Raw genomic sequence first — 17,650 nt, forward strand, 5'->3', positions numbered from 1 at the left:
GCAAGCATCATTGTAACCACCCATCTCTGCAGACTAGAGAATATTCATTCTCCATTTCTCCCTAACTTGCTTATCCTCTCTGTCTCTCTCTCTCTTTTGGTTATAAGAAGTTTCCGTGCTAAATAGAGAGAATCCCCTCTAGCTGGAAGTGATGCCCTGCAAATATTAATATATGACGTAGGAAAAAAATCACTTAATCCAAAGGAGAGTAGAAGGAATAACAACAATAATAAAGTGGTATAGGATCTATAAAATATACAAATAATGTGCTCCCTGGATCAGCTCTGTGAGCTTAGATGAGCCCTTGACCCAATCACCTCATCCATGATGTAGGATTAAGGAAAAAAGACCATCATGAGAATAAAGTGAAATCATACATGTAAGAACTGTGTAAAATAAATTATAAAGAACTACACAAATAGTCGGACATGACTGACTGAACAAAAACAACACACAAATGTAGTTTGTGTATATTTCCTGGAGAAGGAAATGGCAACCCACTCCAGTATTCTTGCTTGGAGAACCCCATGAACAGTATGAAAAGGCAAAAAGTATGACACCAGAAGATGAGCCCCTCAGGTTGGAAGCTGTCCAATAAACTACTGGGGAAGAGGGGAAGACACTGTTAATAGCTCCAGAAAGAATGAAGCACTGGGCCAAAGTGGAAACGATGCTCAGTAGTGGATGCATCTGCTGGGGAAAGTGAAGTTTGATGCTATAAAGAACAATATTGCATAGGAACCTGGAATGTTAGGTCCTTAACTCAAGGTAAATTCAAAGTGGTCAAACAGGAGATGGCAAGAGTGAACATCAACATTTTAGAAGTCAGTGAACTAAACTGGAAAGGAATGGGTGAATCAAATTCAGATGACCACTATATCTACAACTGTGGACAAGAATCCCTTAGAACAAATGGAGTAGCCCTCGTGGTCAACAAGAGACCAAAATGTAGTACTTGGGTGTAATCTCAAAAATAACAGAATTATCTTGGTTCATTTCCAAAGCAAACCATTCAACATGTAATCCAAGTCTATGACCTAACCACTGATGCCAAAGAAGCTGAAGCTGACTGGTTCTATGAAGACCTACAAGACCTAGAACTAACATTGAAAAAAAAAAAAAGTATCCTTTTCATCATAGGGGATTGGAATGCAAAGATAGGAAGTCAAGAGATACCTGAAATAATAGGCAAGTTTGGCCTTGGAGTACCAAATGAAGCAGGACAAAGGCTAACAAAGTTTTGCCAAGAGAACATATTGGTCATAGCAAACACCATTTTCCAACAGATGACTGTGCACATGGACATCACCAGCTGTTCAAAATTGAAATCAGAATGATTATGTTCTTTGCAGCCAAAGATGGAGAAGTTCTATATGGTCAGCAAGACAAGAGCTGACTGTGACTCAGGTTATCAGCTGCTTCTGTAAAATTCAGACTTAAATAGAAGGAAGTAGAGAAAATCACTAGGCAATTCAGCTATGACCTAAATCAAATCTCTTATAATTATACAGTGGAGGTGATGAATAGATTCAAAGGATAAGATCTGGTAGACAGAGTGTCGGAAGAACTATGAATGGAGGTTTTTAACTGTGTATGGGAGGCAGTGACCAAAACTATCCCAAAGAAAAAGAAATGCAATAAGGCAAAGTGGTTGTCTGAGGAGGCTTCACAAATAGCCAAGGAAAGAAGAGAAGCAAAAGGCAAAGGAGAAAGATATACCCAACTGAATGCAGAGTTTCCACAGAATAACAAGGAGAGAAAAGAAGGTCTTCTTAAATGAACAATGCAAAGAAATGGAGGAAAAGAACAGAATGGGAAAGACTAGAAATCTCTTCAAGAAAATTGGTGATATCAACGGAACATTTCATGCCAGGATGGGCATGATAAAGGACAAAAAACTCAAGGATCTAACAGAAGCAGAAGAGATTGAGAAGAGGTGGCAAGGATACACAGAAGAATTCTACCAGAAAGGTCTTCACAATCCAGATAACCACAATGGTGTGGCCACTTGCCTAGAATTGGATATCCTGGAGTGTGAAGTTGGTGGGTTTTAGGAAGAATTACTATGATCAAAACCAGTGAAGGTGATAGAATTCCAGCTGAGCTATTTAAAATCTTAAAAGACACTGCTGCTAAAGTGCTGCACTCAGTAGGGAAAATTTGGAAAACAGCAGTTGCCACAGGGTGAGAAAATGTCAATTTTCATTCTAATCCCAAAGAAGAGAAGTACCAAACAATGTTCAAATTACTGCACAGTTGTGCTCATTTCCCATGATAGCAAGGTTATGCTCAAAATCCTTCAAGCTAGGCTTCTGCAGTACATGAACCAAGAACTCACAGACATACCAGATGGGTTTAGAAAAGGCAGAGGAACAAGAGATCAAATTGCCAACATTTGTTGGATCATGGAGAAAGCAAGAGAGTTCCAATAAAACATCTACTTCTGCTTCATTGACTACACTAAAGCCTTTGATGATGTGGATCACAACAAACTATAGAAAATTCTTTAAGAGATGGAAGTACCAGTCCACTTTACCTGCCTCCTGAGAAACCTGTATGCAGGTCCAGAAGCAACAGTTAGAACCAGACATGGAAAAATGGACTGGTTCAAAACTGGGAAAGGAGTACATCAAGACTGTATATTGTCACTCTGTTTATTTAACTTAAATGCAGAGTACACCATGTGAAATGCCAGGTTGGGTGAGTCACAAGTTGGAATCAAGAATGCCGGGAGAAATAACAACAATCTCAGATAGGCAGATGATACCATTCTAATGGCAGTAAGTGGAGAGAAGCTAAAAGAGCCTCTTGATGAGGGTGAAAAAGGAGAGTGAAAAGCTGGCTTGCCACTCAACATTAAAAACAGTAAGATAATCACATCCTGTCCCATCACTTCATTGCAAATAGACAGGGTAGACATGGAAGCAGTGACAAATTTTATTTTCTTGGGCTCCAAAATCACTGCAGACAATGACTACAGTCAAGAAATTAAAAGACACTTGCTCCTTGGAAGGAAAGCTATGACAAATCTAGACAGCATATGGAAAAGCAGAGACATCACTTTGCCCACAAAAGTCCATATAGTCAAAGTGACAGCTTTTCCAATTGTCATGTATGGATGTGAGAGTTAGTCCATAAAGAAGGCTGAGCCCTAAAGAATTAATGCTTTTGAATCATGGTGCTAGAGAAGACTTTAGAGAGCTCCTTGGCCTGCAAAGAGATTAAACCAGTCAGTCCTAAAGGAAATCAATCCTGAATATCCATTGGAAAGACTGATGTTGAAGCTGAAGCTCCAATACTTTGGCCACCTGATTTGAAGATCCAACTCTTCGGAAAAGGCTGCTGCTGGGAAAGATTGAATGCAAAAGAAGAGAGTAGCAGAGTATGAGATGGTTAGATAGCATCACCAACTCAATAGATTGAGCAAACTCCAGGAGATAGTAGAGAACAGAGGAGCCTGGCATGCTATAGTCCACGGGGTCACAAAGAGTCAGATATAACCTAGCAACTGAACAACAACAACACACAAATGTAGCTTACCAATAAATATTGTTAAATTAGTTGCAAGATTGTTACACCAGGGATCAACAAGCTTTCTAATTCTATGACCTATGCCTCTTTTTACATGAATATTACACTTGATTTGAAACACTTACTGAAAGAACAGATTTCTAATTCTGTGTCTGCTGCAAACTAGCATAATATTAATTATGTCTATAGAGCCACTATATATATATGACTTTTGAGGGCAAAGTGATGTCTCTGCTTTTCCATATGCTGTCTAGGTTTGTCATATTTTTCCTTCCAAGGAGCAAGCATCTTTTAATTTCCTGGCTGACCACAGTGATTTTGGAGACCAAGAAAATAAAATCTGTCACTGCTTTCACTTTTACTCTTTCTATTTGCAATGAAGTGATGAGACAGGATGCCATGATCTTAGTGTTTTAATGATGAGTGGCAATGTATATGGTTATGTATATAAGGCCACCTTCCTCTCAAGGGATTTCCTCTTCTACTAAATAAGGGTGTTGAAGCTAACATCTTATGTTATCTGGACCCATCTAGAATTCAGTAATCTATTTCTCACTACTCAATGTTTGATTATATGTAATGAAAACACATTTTTAAATTGAGGATTTTGACACATAGTTGGGATATATCTCTCTGACGTGAAATGCCTAAGGTCAAATGAACAAAAGAGTTTGTGGGATTTCTGGCTGTTTTGTGACTAGGTTTACAGGGAATCACAAATGCTTGTCATGTCTTAGGAAGGAAGCTCTGAATAGGAGACACTATATTGGATGAAAGTGCTCTGTGATTTTCAGGCATAAAAAATATAGGGCTCCAAGTGCAGTTTCCTTACATTTGCATACAATGTAAGTACTTCTGAAAAGCTCAGAACACAATCTTTGTTGTCCCCAATCTAGGCTTGAACAAGCCAACTCTGTCAACTCTTCCAATAGCTCTGTGATCATGGACAATTTCCTACCTGCAATTGTAGAGGCATTTCACACACAGAAAGTAATAAAGCAAAGACTGAGCAAGCAGACAGTATCATCACAGGAGAGGAGATCTCTAGAGTGCTAAATAGAGGTTTTGGTAGAGCAAACAGAACAATGCTCTAACTGCGCGTAATACTAAACAACAAAGACTTATGGAGAAAATGGTATTAGTATCATGTAGGATTTTTCTTCACAAATTAGAAAACAGAGGTGACCTATACCTTTTCCCAGTAGATCTTTCTAGATCCCATGAACAATATTTCACGTTTCTCCCCTCCAACTCTCAAATTTCCTAGCTATTCCTTGATAGCACTTACATCCAAAATGTACTGATAGCCAAAACAATCTTGAGAAAGAAGAATGGAACTGCAGTAATCAACATTCCCGACTTCAGACTACAAAGCTAACGTCATCAGACAGCATAGTACTGGCACAAAAACAGAAATGCAGACCAGTGGAAAAGGATAGAAAGCCCAGAGATAAACCCACACACCTGTGGGCATGTTATCTTTAATAAAGGATGCAAGAAAATACAATGGAGAAAAGATAATTTCTTCAATGAGTGGTGCTGGGAAAACTGGACATCTACGTATAAAAGAATGAAATTAGAACACCCCCAACACAATACATAAAAAGAAACTCAAAATGGATTAAAGACCTAAATGTAGGACCAGAAACTATAAAAACTCTTAGAGGAAAACATAGGCAGAACACTCTTTGACAAGATTCTCTATGACCTGCCTCTTAGAGTAATGGAAATAAAAGCCGAAGTAAACAAATGGCACCTACTTAAACGCTTTTGCACAGTGAAGGAAACTATAAGCAAGGTGAAAAGACAACCCTCAGAATGGGAGAAAATAATAGCAAATGAAACAACTAAGAAAGGATTATCCTCCAAAATATATAAGCAGCTCATTCAGCTCAATAACAAAAAAATAAATTACCCAATCAAAAATTGGGCAGAAAACCTAAACAGACACTTCTCCAAAGAAGATATACAAATGGCTAATAAACATATGAAGAGAAGCTTAACATCTATAATTATTAGAGAAATGCAAATCAAAAGTACAATGAGGTATCACATCACACTGTTCAAAAAGGCCATCATCAAAAAATCTACAAACAAATGCTGGAGATTGTGTGAACCAAAGGGAACTCTCTCACACTCTTGGTGGGAATGTAAACTGATATGGCCACTATGGAGAACAGTATGGAGATTCCTCAAAAAACTACGAATAAACTACCATATGACCCAAAAATCCCACTACTGGGTATATACACTGAGGTACGGTTTTATCATTGAAAAAGACACATGTACCCCAATGTTCACTGCAGAACTATTTACAATAGCTAGGACATAAAAGCAACCTAGATGTCCATCAGTGGATGAATGGATACAGGGATTGTGGTACATACACACAATATTACTCAGCCATAAAAAGGGATGCATTTGACTCAGTTCTAATGAGGTGGATGAACCAAGAACATATTAAACAGAGTGAAATAAGTCAGAAAGAGAAAAACAAATATCATATATTAGTGTATATATATATGGAATCTAGAAAGATGGTATTGATAAACCTATCTGCAGAGCAGCAATGGAGATGCAGACATAGCCAGTGGAAATGTGCAGTATGATGCAGGGAGCTCAGATCCGCTGCTCTGTGACAACTTAGCAGAATAGAATGTGGTGGGAGGTGGGAGGGAGACTCAAGAGAGAGGGGACATATGCATACCTATGGCTGGTCCATGTTGATATACAGCAGAAATCAACACAATATTGTAAAGCAATTATCATCAATTAAAAATAAATTTAAATTTGAAAAAATGTACTGAGCACCTATCAGAATGAGATGTAAAGGATCTGCAGAGTGTTCTATGCTCTGTAACAATCTAAAGCCAGAGGCCAACCACCTGGACTCTGCAATACAAAATCTCTCTCATGCACACATGACCGCACACATTCTGACCCCACCCCCAGCACTGCTGCAGATTCTCAGCAGATCTGCCTTCAACCTGCAAAGTATTATTAACACTCAGTCATGATGCTTCGGAGAAGGCAATGGCAACCCACTCCAGTACTCTTGCCTGGACAATCCCATTGACGGAGGAGCCTGATAGGCTGCAGTCCATGGGGTTGCTCAGAGTCAGACACGACTGAAGCGACTTAGCAGCAGCAGCAGCAGCAGCATGACGCTTAGTCTCCAGAGGCTTCTGATTGAAAAGGACACAGAGCGCTTGTTACCAGATGCCTGGTGGAGATCAGGTGAAGAGTGTGAACCCTGGAGACAAACTTTAATTACAACTTACTGCAGCAGCCTCACCTGTTTGGCTCTTTCAGTGAGAGCAGTGACCTCAGCCTCACCCAGTTGTTGCACCATCTTGTAAAATAGGCTATTACTGTTTTGCAGCAAATCATGTGGTGGACTATATTCTTTCATTGTCCCTGAATCCAAAACCTGTTAATCAGCAGAAAGAAAACCATTAGCAGCATGCAATGTATCCCAGCAACATACTGTAATTCAGACAATATTTTAGAAAGGGGCACGAGGAGAAGAATGGAGAGAATCTATTTAGGTGGTAGGCCTTGGGGTGTGTAAATGGTTTGATTACCTTGTTTTACCAGGCAAAGTCCTAATGAAACTGTGCAACCTCAGATTGGGACTTGAACCCACGGTCTTTTAATTAGAATCACTCACCTGGTGTCTGGATGTACTGAAGTTCAGATGCTTTATGTCTCCGATCAGAAAAAATTCAGTGAGAGACAAAGTGATAGGTAAGAATTGGATTTATTTAGTGAGATAAAGATTCTATTGTATCTCTATTGTATACTTGATAAGAATGTGTTCCAATAAAGCACTTATTAGTCAAAAAGTTCACTCTCACTACTTACATTATACGGAAGCCTTAAGAATATGTCCTAGAACATTGGTCCAGATTTCTTCTGCAACTTACTGTAGCAAGAATCACAAAATCTTAGGAAAACTACCTTCTTACAGTGTTTTCATGACAGATTCTTCTATTTCAGCTAATTTTATTGAGTCCTCATTTTCAAAGAATTCACTGATTTAGCTATTACTATGTTTTGTTTCCCTGGAGAAGGAAATGACAACCCACTCCAGTATTCTTGGCTGGAAAATCCCATGGACAGAGGAGCCTGGCAGGCCACAGTCCTTGGGGTCACAAAGACTTGGACATGACTGAGCGACTGAACACACACATATAGATTCTATAGACAGACTCTACAGGCTATCTCAAAAGGCAAGAGTGGCTACAGCAGAAACATACTCAAGGGACAGAGTGTGGATCATCTCAGAAGGCGAGAGGCCCTGAAATACGGTGGGATTAGTTTTTAAGGTCTGGTTAATTTTATAAGCTAATGAGTGGGAGGATTATTCCAACTATTTTGGGAAACTGGCAGGGATATCCAGAAACTGGGCAACCACCCACCTTTTTTATCCTTTTATGGTCAGCCTTGTAACTGTCATAGCACCCGTGGGTGTGTCAGTTATTACTAGCATACTAATGTATTACAATGAGCATATAATGAGGTCAAGGTCTATGGAGTCGAATCTTCCACCATCTTGTATCTAGTTTGTTCTGATCAGTTTATGTCATATACTCAAAGGCTACCTCAGTCTTTTAAAGGTTGTGGCCTGTCCCCTTCCCTCTTATTCCACTAGGCTGAACTTTTATTGTTATATATTAGGAAAGGAAGAAAATGAAAGCTTTATACTATGATTAGGGGCACTCAGCAGTCTGTAGCATTTTATATTTGCCAAGGGCATTTAGGGTTGATATCATTAGTTAGTGTTTTTAGCTCAGACTCTGAGTTTTGAGGGCTATTTATACAGGCATTCGAAGTTTAGAGATTTCTTGATTCAAAAAATAAAACTCAATTTAGCTAAAAAGTAAGTTTATGTCATATAAACCAGATGGCAATGATAACACTGCAAATTAATTGTCAAGTTGGTTTGACAGAACCTGAGCAATATTTGGGGGAAAAGGTTTCTGAAATTTCCTGAGTCCTAGAGTATGTCAGCTGCTAAAAGAGAACCCAAATAATCATGATGGTGTGATCATTCACCTAGAGCCAGACATCCTGGAATGTGAAGTCAAATGGGCCTTAGGAAGCATCACTATGAACAAAGCTAGTGGAGGTAATGGAATTCCAGTTGAGCTATTTCAAATCCTAAAAGATGATGCTGTGAAAGTGCTGCACTCAATGTGCCAGCAAATTTGGAAAACTTAGCAGTGGTCACAGGACTGGAAAATGTCAGTTTTCATTCCAATCACAAAGAAGAGCAAAGCCAAAGAATGCTCAAACAACCCCACAATTGCACTCATCTCACACGCTAGCAAAGTAATGTTCAATTCTCCAAGCCAGGCTTCAACAGTAGGTAAACTGTGAAACTCTAGATGTTCAAGCTTAATTGAGAAAAAGCAGAGGGAACAGAGATCAAACTGCCAACATCTGCTGGATCATCAAAAAAGCAAGAGAGCTCCATAAAAACATCTACTTCTGCTTTATTGACTATGCCAAAGCCTTTGAGTGTGTGGATCACAACAAACTGTGGAAAATTCTTCAAGAGATGGGAATACCAGACAATCTGACCTGCCTCCTGAGAAATCTGTATGCAGATTTTCAAGCACTTTCAAGAAAATTAAATGTGCATTAATTTTTTTAAACACCATGGAGGTCAGGAAGCAACATGGAACTGGACATGACAATAGACTGGTTCCAAATCAGGAAAGGAGTACATCAAGGCTGTATATTGTCACTCTGCTTATTTAACTTATATGCAGTTTACATCATGAGAAAAGCTGGGATGGATGAAGCACAAGCTGGAATCAAGATTGCCAGGAGAAGTATCAATAACCTCAAATATGCAGATGACACCACCCTTATGGAAGAAAGTGAAGAAGAACTAAAGAGCCTCTTGATGAAAGCGAATGAGGAGAGTGACAAAGTTGGCTTAAAACTCAACATTCAGAAAACTAAGATCATGGCATCTGGTCCCATCTCTTCATGGTAAATAGATGGGGAAACAATGGAAGCTGTGTCAGACTTTATTTTTCTGGTCTCCAAAGTCACTGCAGATGGTGACTGCAGCCATGAAATTAAAAGACGCTTTCTCCTTGGAAGAAAAGTTTTGACCAACCTAGACAGCATATTTAAAAGCAGAGACATTACTTTGCAACAGAGGTCCATCTAGTCACAGATATGGTTTTTCCAGTAGTCATGTATGGATGTGAGAGTTGGACTATAAAGAAAGCTGAGCGCCGAAGGATTGATGCTTTTGAACTGTGGTGTTGGAGGAGACACTTGAGAGTCCCTTGGACTGCAAGGAGATCCAACCAATCCAATCTAAAGGAAATAAGCCCTGAATATTCATTGGAAGGACTGATGCTGAAGCTGAAACTCCAATACTTAGGCCATCTGATACGAAGAACTAACTCATTTGAAAAGACCCTGATGCTGGGAAAGATTGAACATGGGATTAGAACAGGATGACAGAGGATGAGATGGTTGATCACGGACTCAATGGACAAGAGTTTGAGTAAACTCCAGGAGTTGGTGATGGACAGGGAGGCCTGCGTGCTGCAATCCATGGTGTTGCAAAGAGTTGGACATGACTGAGTGATTGAACTGAACTGAAAAGAGCACTGAATCTCTTGTCAGAGAGGTTAAGATGCTTCTTGAATTTGGCTGTGGTTGTAGCTTATTATTCTGAGAGTGAAAGGCTGGCAAAAAGAGCTGCTACTTAAGCAGCTTTAGCAGAGCTGCTTTGCATAGAAGAAATCTGTAGAAATCCAGTTTTCTCTTTGGATAAGACTAAAGATGCAAGAAAGAAATTGGGCTCCAAATTCCAGTGATCACAGCCTGGCAGAGCACACGGCGAAGCCCAGTCTGAATTGCTGAGGATCTGAATCTCTTTTGTAACAATTTATCTTTCCTTGCTTCTTTCTCTTTTTCCTACTGCCTACCTTTCAGCCACTTTATTGCTCATTAATATGCCCACTAACCATAAACTGAAAGGGAGAGGAAGGGGCTCTTAACTCTGCCTTTCTACCCATTGGTGGCTTTGCTTAATAGTTTCAGAGGGAAGGAAGAGTCTGAAACAATTGGCCTAAATGATGTACCTAGGAAAACAGTTTTGATGTTAAGTGGTTTCCTGGTGGCTTAGACAGTAAAGAAAATACCTGAAATACAGGAGACCCAGGTTCCATCCCTGGGTTGGGAAGATCCCCCAGAGAAGAGAATGGCTACACACTCTAGTATTCTTGCCTGGAGAAATCCCATGGACAGAGGAGCCTGGCAAGCTACAGTCCATGGGGTTGCAAAGAGTCAGGCTTTACTGAGTGACTAACACTACTACTACCACTACTAGAGTAAATGTATCTTAAGAAAATACACTGAAACTAAGAAGACACAGGTTGCTTTTCACATCTAGGTATTGTACTTAATCCATCCTATGTTATTTAGTGGGAAATGTTTATTAAGTCTCATAAAGGCCATTTTGCCACTAATCTTTTGTTAACTGCTAAGAGCAGCTTTCTCAAAAGAGCTCAAGAATAATTGAATCTGCCACATCCACCTAATTATTAAAATGTCCTATAATTTGGCATGCCAATTTAGATGCCCTAAATGTGCAATTTTACTTAAACATGGAACATATAACTACTCCTCTTGACATTGAAGAAGAAAAAACACAATCTTAAAACACAGGTCTCTCTCATGCCAAAGACTAAGTAAATAAGTACATGAAATTGGGGCAGGAGACAGATGGGCCCCAGGCTGCCCAGCTGGAGTTTGTCCTCTCTGGACAGACACTCCAAGAAGAAGACAATAGCAGGAGGGAGGAGAAGCTGAGCTCTGCCCAGATAAAAGATAAACAGACCACATTTTCTCATTCTCAAGGTCAAGGAGACCTTCCTACCTACACAAGTGCAGAAATGTTCCTTGGGCATCAAAAACAGAGGGGTCACCACCCCACTGTAGGTTTTGTCAACCTACCCATAAGCCTCTTCTCTAGGATCCATCTTGGCTAAGGGATGTATGCACACACATGGGAGGACCTTGAGATAAACCAAGTACAGACTCAGAGTCAGATAAAACAAGATGATTGTCCAAAGGAAACCCAGAAAAAAATGCCCCATATAAGTGATTTTAACTATCACAAGTGTACCAGTCTTTTTCTGAGCCTGCCTATGTGACTATCTACATGTTATCATTTTCCCTCCTACAAAGCACTTTACTCGTTTCACTACTTGCCATCTGTTTGTGTAAATTCATTTATACAAAGTCAGAAGTCCAGGGCCTTGTCACTGGCTACTGGCCCTCGGGGCCTAGTGCCTGGCATTCAGAGCTTTCTATGCCTCCACCTGACTTCAATCTCTGTCCAGGGACCCAAAATCCTTCTTCAAGATGCTTCAGGCTGAGGACACCTGAGACCAAAAGGTTCATTACTTCATACAATGAACAACTTTACATTCTGCAAAAGCAACAACTTTTATTTTTTTTTTTCCAATTATTTTTATTAGTTGGAGGCCAGCCACTCCGCAACATTGCAGTGGGCTTTGTCATACACTGACACGAATCAGCCATGGAGTTACATGTGTTCCCCATCCCGATCCCCCCTCCCACCTCCGCCCTCCACCCGATTCCTCTGGGTCCTCCCAGTGCACCTGGCCCGAGCACCTGTCTCATGCATCCCACCTGGGCCGGTGATCCGCTTCACCATAGATAATATACATGCTGTTCTCTCGAAACATCCCACCCTCACCTTCTCCCACAGAGTCCAAAAGTCTGTTCTGTACTTCTGTGTCTCTTTTTCTGTTTTGCATATAGGGTTATCATTACCATCTTTCTAAATTCCATATATATGTGTTAGTATGCTGTACTGATCTTTATCTTTCTGGCTTACTTCACTCTGTATAATGGGCTCCAGTTTCATCCATCTCATTAGGACTGGTTCAAATGAATTCTTTTTAACGGCTGAGTAATATTCCATGGTGTATATGTACCACAGCTTCCTTATCCATTCGTCTGCTGATGGGCATCTAGGTGGCTTCCATGTCCTGGCTATTATAAACAGTGCTGCAATGAACATTGGGGTGCACGTGTCTCTTTCAGATCTGGTTTCCTCAGTGTGTATGCCCAAGAGTGGTATTGCTGGGTCATATGGCAGTTCTATTTCCAGTTTTTTAAGGAATCTCCACACTGTTTTCCATAGCGGCTGTACTAGTTTGCATTCCCACCAACAGTGTAAGAGGGTTCCCTTTGCTCCACACCCTCTCCAGCATTTATTGCTTGTAGACTTTTGGATAGCAGCCATCCTGACTGGCGTGTAATGGTACCTCATTGTAGTTTTGATTTGCATTTCTCTGATAATGAGTGATGTTGAGCATCTTTTCATGTGTTTGTTAGCCATCTGTATGTCTTCTTTGGAGAAATGTCTGTTTAGTTCTTTGGCCCATTTTTTGATTGGGTCATTTATTTTTCTGGAATTGAGCTTCAGGAGTTGCTTGTATATTTTTGAGATTAATCCTTTGTCTGTTGCTTCATTTGCTATTATTTTCTCCCAATCTGAGGGCTGTCTTTTCACCTTACTTATAGTTTCCTTTGTAGTGCAAAAGCTTTTAAATTTCATTATGTCCCATTTGTTTAGTTTTGCTTTTATTTCCAATATTCTGGGAGGTGGGTCATAGAGGATCCTGCTGTGATTTATGTCGGAGAGTGTTTTGCCTATGTTCTCCTCTAGGAGTTTTATAGTTTCTGGTCTTACATTTAGATCTTTAATCCATTTTGAGTTTATTTTTGTGTATGGTGTTAGAAAGTGTTCTAGTTTCATTCTTTTACAAGTGGTTGACCAGTTTTCCCAGCACCACTTGTTGAAGAGGTTGTCTTTTTTCCATTGTATATCCTTGCCTCCTTTGTCAAAGATAAGGTGTCCATAGGTTCGTGGATTTATCTCTGGGCAGCAATAACTTTTAAAAATCACCACTTCAGAGTTGGTACAGATGAGTTCTCTGACTATAAAGGCTTTATATATTTTAATGAAAATATTAGTAATATTTGTCCTTATCCAACTTTCTACTTTATTTATTCAAATTTGAATAAATAGTAAATCTTCCAATTTCTCTCACATTGTCTAAAACACACAAATGCCACTGAGATGAGTAGTTCTTAGATTTGGCTAATATCTAAAATACTCAAAGCCAGAAAAAATTTTAATGCTCTCAAAAAACAATAGGATTAATAATATAAATAGTAGAAAGATCATTTTAGTCAAAATACTTTGAGCCTTTTAAGTATTAGTGCCTACTAAAAATTGGCACTTGCCTTCTTCTTCTATAGGAACTAGGTCACAAACCCACTTTAGTCACTGACCTTCAACACATCCTCAAAGAAATACAGGGTGGAGACTCGGAATGAGACACTCTGTGCCCTGGGAAAAATTGGCAGAATAGGCCTTCAGATACTTAGGTACTTTTAGGAGAAGATTTTTGTGACCCCAATTCTTGCATCTTCTCATATCTAGCCCAATTCTTGCATCTCCTCATATCTAGAAAAGCACTAAAATCATTAACAGCAATATCCACTCTTCATGATTAGCAACAAGCCTCTGCCAAAGGGTGTACTTGACTGCACATACCCTCCTTCACAATGACATATAACAATGACCTTTCCTTCTACTCTTTGAAGCAGTTTCTCAGAGCGATCTGGAATGCTGTCTCCCGGGCCATAGTCCTCATTTTGCCCCATATGAAACAACTCACAATTCTCACATTGTGCGTTTTTTTGTTGTTGTCATTACTAACTCACTATATGTTATAAGGGGACTTCTCAGTTTTAGGTGGGGGAATGCCAGAAGTATGATAGTTTGTTGCAGTGCTTGATAATTTATAAGAGCCTAAAATTTAACTTTTTTAACACTTTAAAAATGTGTTGAAATATAATATACTTCATTGATACTCTTTTGATAGGCATTAAAATAAAATACAGTACCTTAAAGTGAACTGCATTATTAATACAGCTTCAAGTGGACAGAGTCACAAGGTTTCAGAGATGGGATGCCCTTGCATATAAATAGAGTAACAAAGGCTACGGTGACCATCAGATCCATGAAATCATCCCATAACTAAAACAGCAGTCTTTGAATATGAAATGGAAAATAAAAATAGCTGTGAGTTGAGTATTTACTGTTTCATATGCTTTATAATCACCATTGTTAATTCTCAAGAATGTCTCTCGAGAGTAGACAAACAAGGTTCATGATTTCCATCAATCCACTCTTCCATTTATTTCTTCTTTTTTTCCTTCCATATTCCCTATCCATTCATCCATCCTGTAAGCACTGAATATCTATCACCAAAGCACTGTTCTAGGAATGGGAGATTCAAATATGAGCAAGACATTTTATCAAGAAGTTCATGACCAGACACAGATGAAGACTGATATGCAGTTAAATACCTTGGCCAAGGCAGTAGAATCAGTAGATGGCAGAGCTGGGATTTGAATCTAGGACTGAACTTTCATTGCTTCCTCTGCATGTGAGTTACAAGTAAAAGACACTGTTAAATAACTTAGCATAAGAAGTAAAATAAGAGACATGAGAAGCTTAATATTCAATATTCTAAAATATATTCCCATATGGATAATACCTCATATTAACTTTGTTTATAATTTAAGAAAATATGCATGTAAACATAAACATTTCTCCTGTCTACTTTTCAACTGTAATTTTATTATACTCAGGCACAAATTGTTTACTGTGTGCCAGGTATATATTCACAGAAAAAGAAAATGAGTTTTATTTAACTTTCATGTTCAATAAATATGAAATGGCACACAGGCAAAACATATTTGAGGAAAATGAGCCAATTTTCATTAGTTTCTAAATTTATTCAGCAAACATTTACTGCATATTTAACTGCATTGAGAGCACTATGCTAGATGCTCTAGAAGAGGAAAACACATATGTCAGGGAGCCTATACTGAAAGGAGAGGGAAAAGAAAATCCTTAAGTGTCTATAATGCAAGAAAAAAAATGCATGACAAGGAGAAGTTGAGTAACAGAAGAGATGACTTCTGGCCAGAGGTTTGGAGGATAAGCTTCAAGGAGGACAGAGGGCAGAGAGCTGGGCCTTGAAGAATGGATAGCCTTGAACACACAGAAATGGAGGTGGGTTGGCAGACAGCGGTCATTCCAGACACAGGCAACCAAATGGACCAAGAGGGTTGGTTGCTAGCCTGGGATCTCCTCAAGAGCAGGTTTATATGGTTTTCCATGTTCACTTTGCATCTCAGGGCTCTGACATTGTACATGACAGGAGTCAGGCACACAGTGCATGCTGATTAAAAGTTAAAAACAAAGGAAACTAAATTCAGGGTATGACCGGGTGACTGCCCAATGGTGTAATTTGGCAAGAGTTTAGGATAAGATCAAGGAGGGAACAGATATAGCTGGCAAGGGAAGCAGCTGAGGCAGTGGGATACAGGGATGACAGGATTATGGATGTGGACTTGGAGGACTGCATGCCTGATGGTTGTGGGCAAGAGGGAGAGTGAAAGGGAAAATGAAAGACAAACAAGCCAGTGTTGAAGATAAAGGCTTGAAACTTATTGTCAAATGTTGGAAAAGAAAAAAAAGAAAAGGGGCAGTCATAGAGGAGGGGGCACTGACAGGAACAGAGTGCAGTGTGGTCAAGGCTCATGTCAGGAGCTACAAGAGTTACACTGGAACATAGACTGAAAAAAAGCCAGGAATAGAATTTTACCAACTTAGCCTCTATGCTTACCAGTTTTGCCAAAGATTCTAGGTATTTCAGAACACATAAACACAAAGCAACTCTAAATTTTATGTACAGAAAAATAGGTACAATTTTGAATTTTTTTAACATTTTATATCTATAAGAAAATGTTCCTATAATCTCTCACTCTTTCCCCATTCTTCCTGTAACCCAAGTTGAACTAAAATGAACCACACCTATAAGTTAGTGTGATAACAATGCCTTGATCCCAGAAACTGTCCAGGAATGCCAATCTCAAATCATTTGCCACTCTCCACTGGTTACAGAAAAATGCATTGAGGTAAGTCAGTCAGTTACCTGAGCTCAATGAAGATGTATTTATTCCCCGGAGCCAGCACACGAGATCCCACCCATGACAAGGTCATGAGGAGAAGCCCTGACAAGCAAGGCAGATCAAGACTTCAGGGATTTTGAAAAGCTGCCCCAGTGCTCACCTTAAAGATGATATCTGTCTTTCTGATGCTTGCTATATTAGACTACTCCCTAATTTCTGTGACACAGGTAGAAGGCCTTCACCGATCTCTTTCCAAACAGAATCAACTTAGAACTTTAATTAATATGTCCCCCAGATGGTGGTATCCTGTAAGATTATCCAGGATGGAAGGAGTCTTTCAATCTAGACCCCTTTACTGGTATTCTAGTCTGCTTGGCAAATATGTACTAGTGCACATGACTGCTCACAACACTTTAATCATGAACAGCATAAAGAACCTGATCACACAAAAGGCCCTAATAGGCACAGAGCCCTTCAGGGGGTGAGGAAGCCCTACTAGAGAACACAAAAATATTATTCTAAAAGTGGTTATTGGATCAACGTTTGCTTGCTGTGTTTTTGCTCTTAATGTGCTGAGGTTGTGCAGTCGAAACTATTGTTAACATAGTTAAAGATTTAGAAAAATAAGAGTTTAGCTCTAGTGTGGAAACAATAAGATGATTGCTAATTTTAACCAGGAGTGCTGAACAGGGGCTACCTCACTGGAGTCCCAGAGGCTTTGTGTGATAAACCTTTTAAATAAATTTAGCTAACTTCTGCAAAAAGACTGACCTTTGTGTTAACAGGATTGTATTTGTACTATGTTGCAACCTGCTGTACCATGAGACTGCAACTTTTCCGTTTCCTGTTAAGCTCAAGGCAACAGAGAACAATAAAGAATAGATTACGGAAAACAGCTTTGCATTCACCTAGGTCATAAAATGTCAATAGGCCCCAAGGCCAGAAGAAAATGTACACAAATCTACTATGGAAAAAGACTCTCATAAACAAAGAAGTATGCAGAAAACATCCTGGTTTTGTAAAGGGCAAACTGACGTAATGTTAAACTAACTCTGTA

At 39.4% G+C, this 17,650-nt stretch overlaps 1 protein-coding gene across 6 annotated transcripts in view; it reads right to left on the reverse strand.

The window, feature by feature from the left end:
• LOC122686751 (ATP-binding cassette sub-family C member 4-like) overlaps positions 1-17,650 on the reverse strand; it is a 2,082,459-nt gene that overhangs the window by 1,740,188 nt on the left and 324,621 nt on the right. The window contains exon 30 of one of the 6 annotated variants that reach the window (XM_043891994.1): positions 6,827-6,961. The exons of the other annotated variants lie outside the window; for them this stretch is intronic. Within the exon in view, the coding sequence (XP_043747929.1) occupies positions 6,827-6,961 (135 nt within the window). The remainder of the gene's footprint in view (positions 1-6,826; positions 6,962-17,650) is intronic. 6 annotated transcript variants of the gene reach the window in all.

The sequence above is a fragment of the Cervus elaphus genome, chromosome 30, assembly GCF_910594005.1.
Source record: "Cervus elaphus chromosome 30, mCerEla1.1, whole genome shotgun sequence".
NCBI classification, from domain to species: domain Eukaryota; kingdom Metazoa; phylum Chordata; class Mammalia; order Artiodactyla; family Cervidae; genus Cervus; species Cervus elaphus.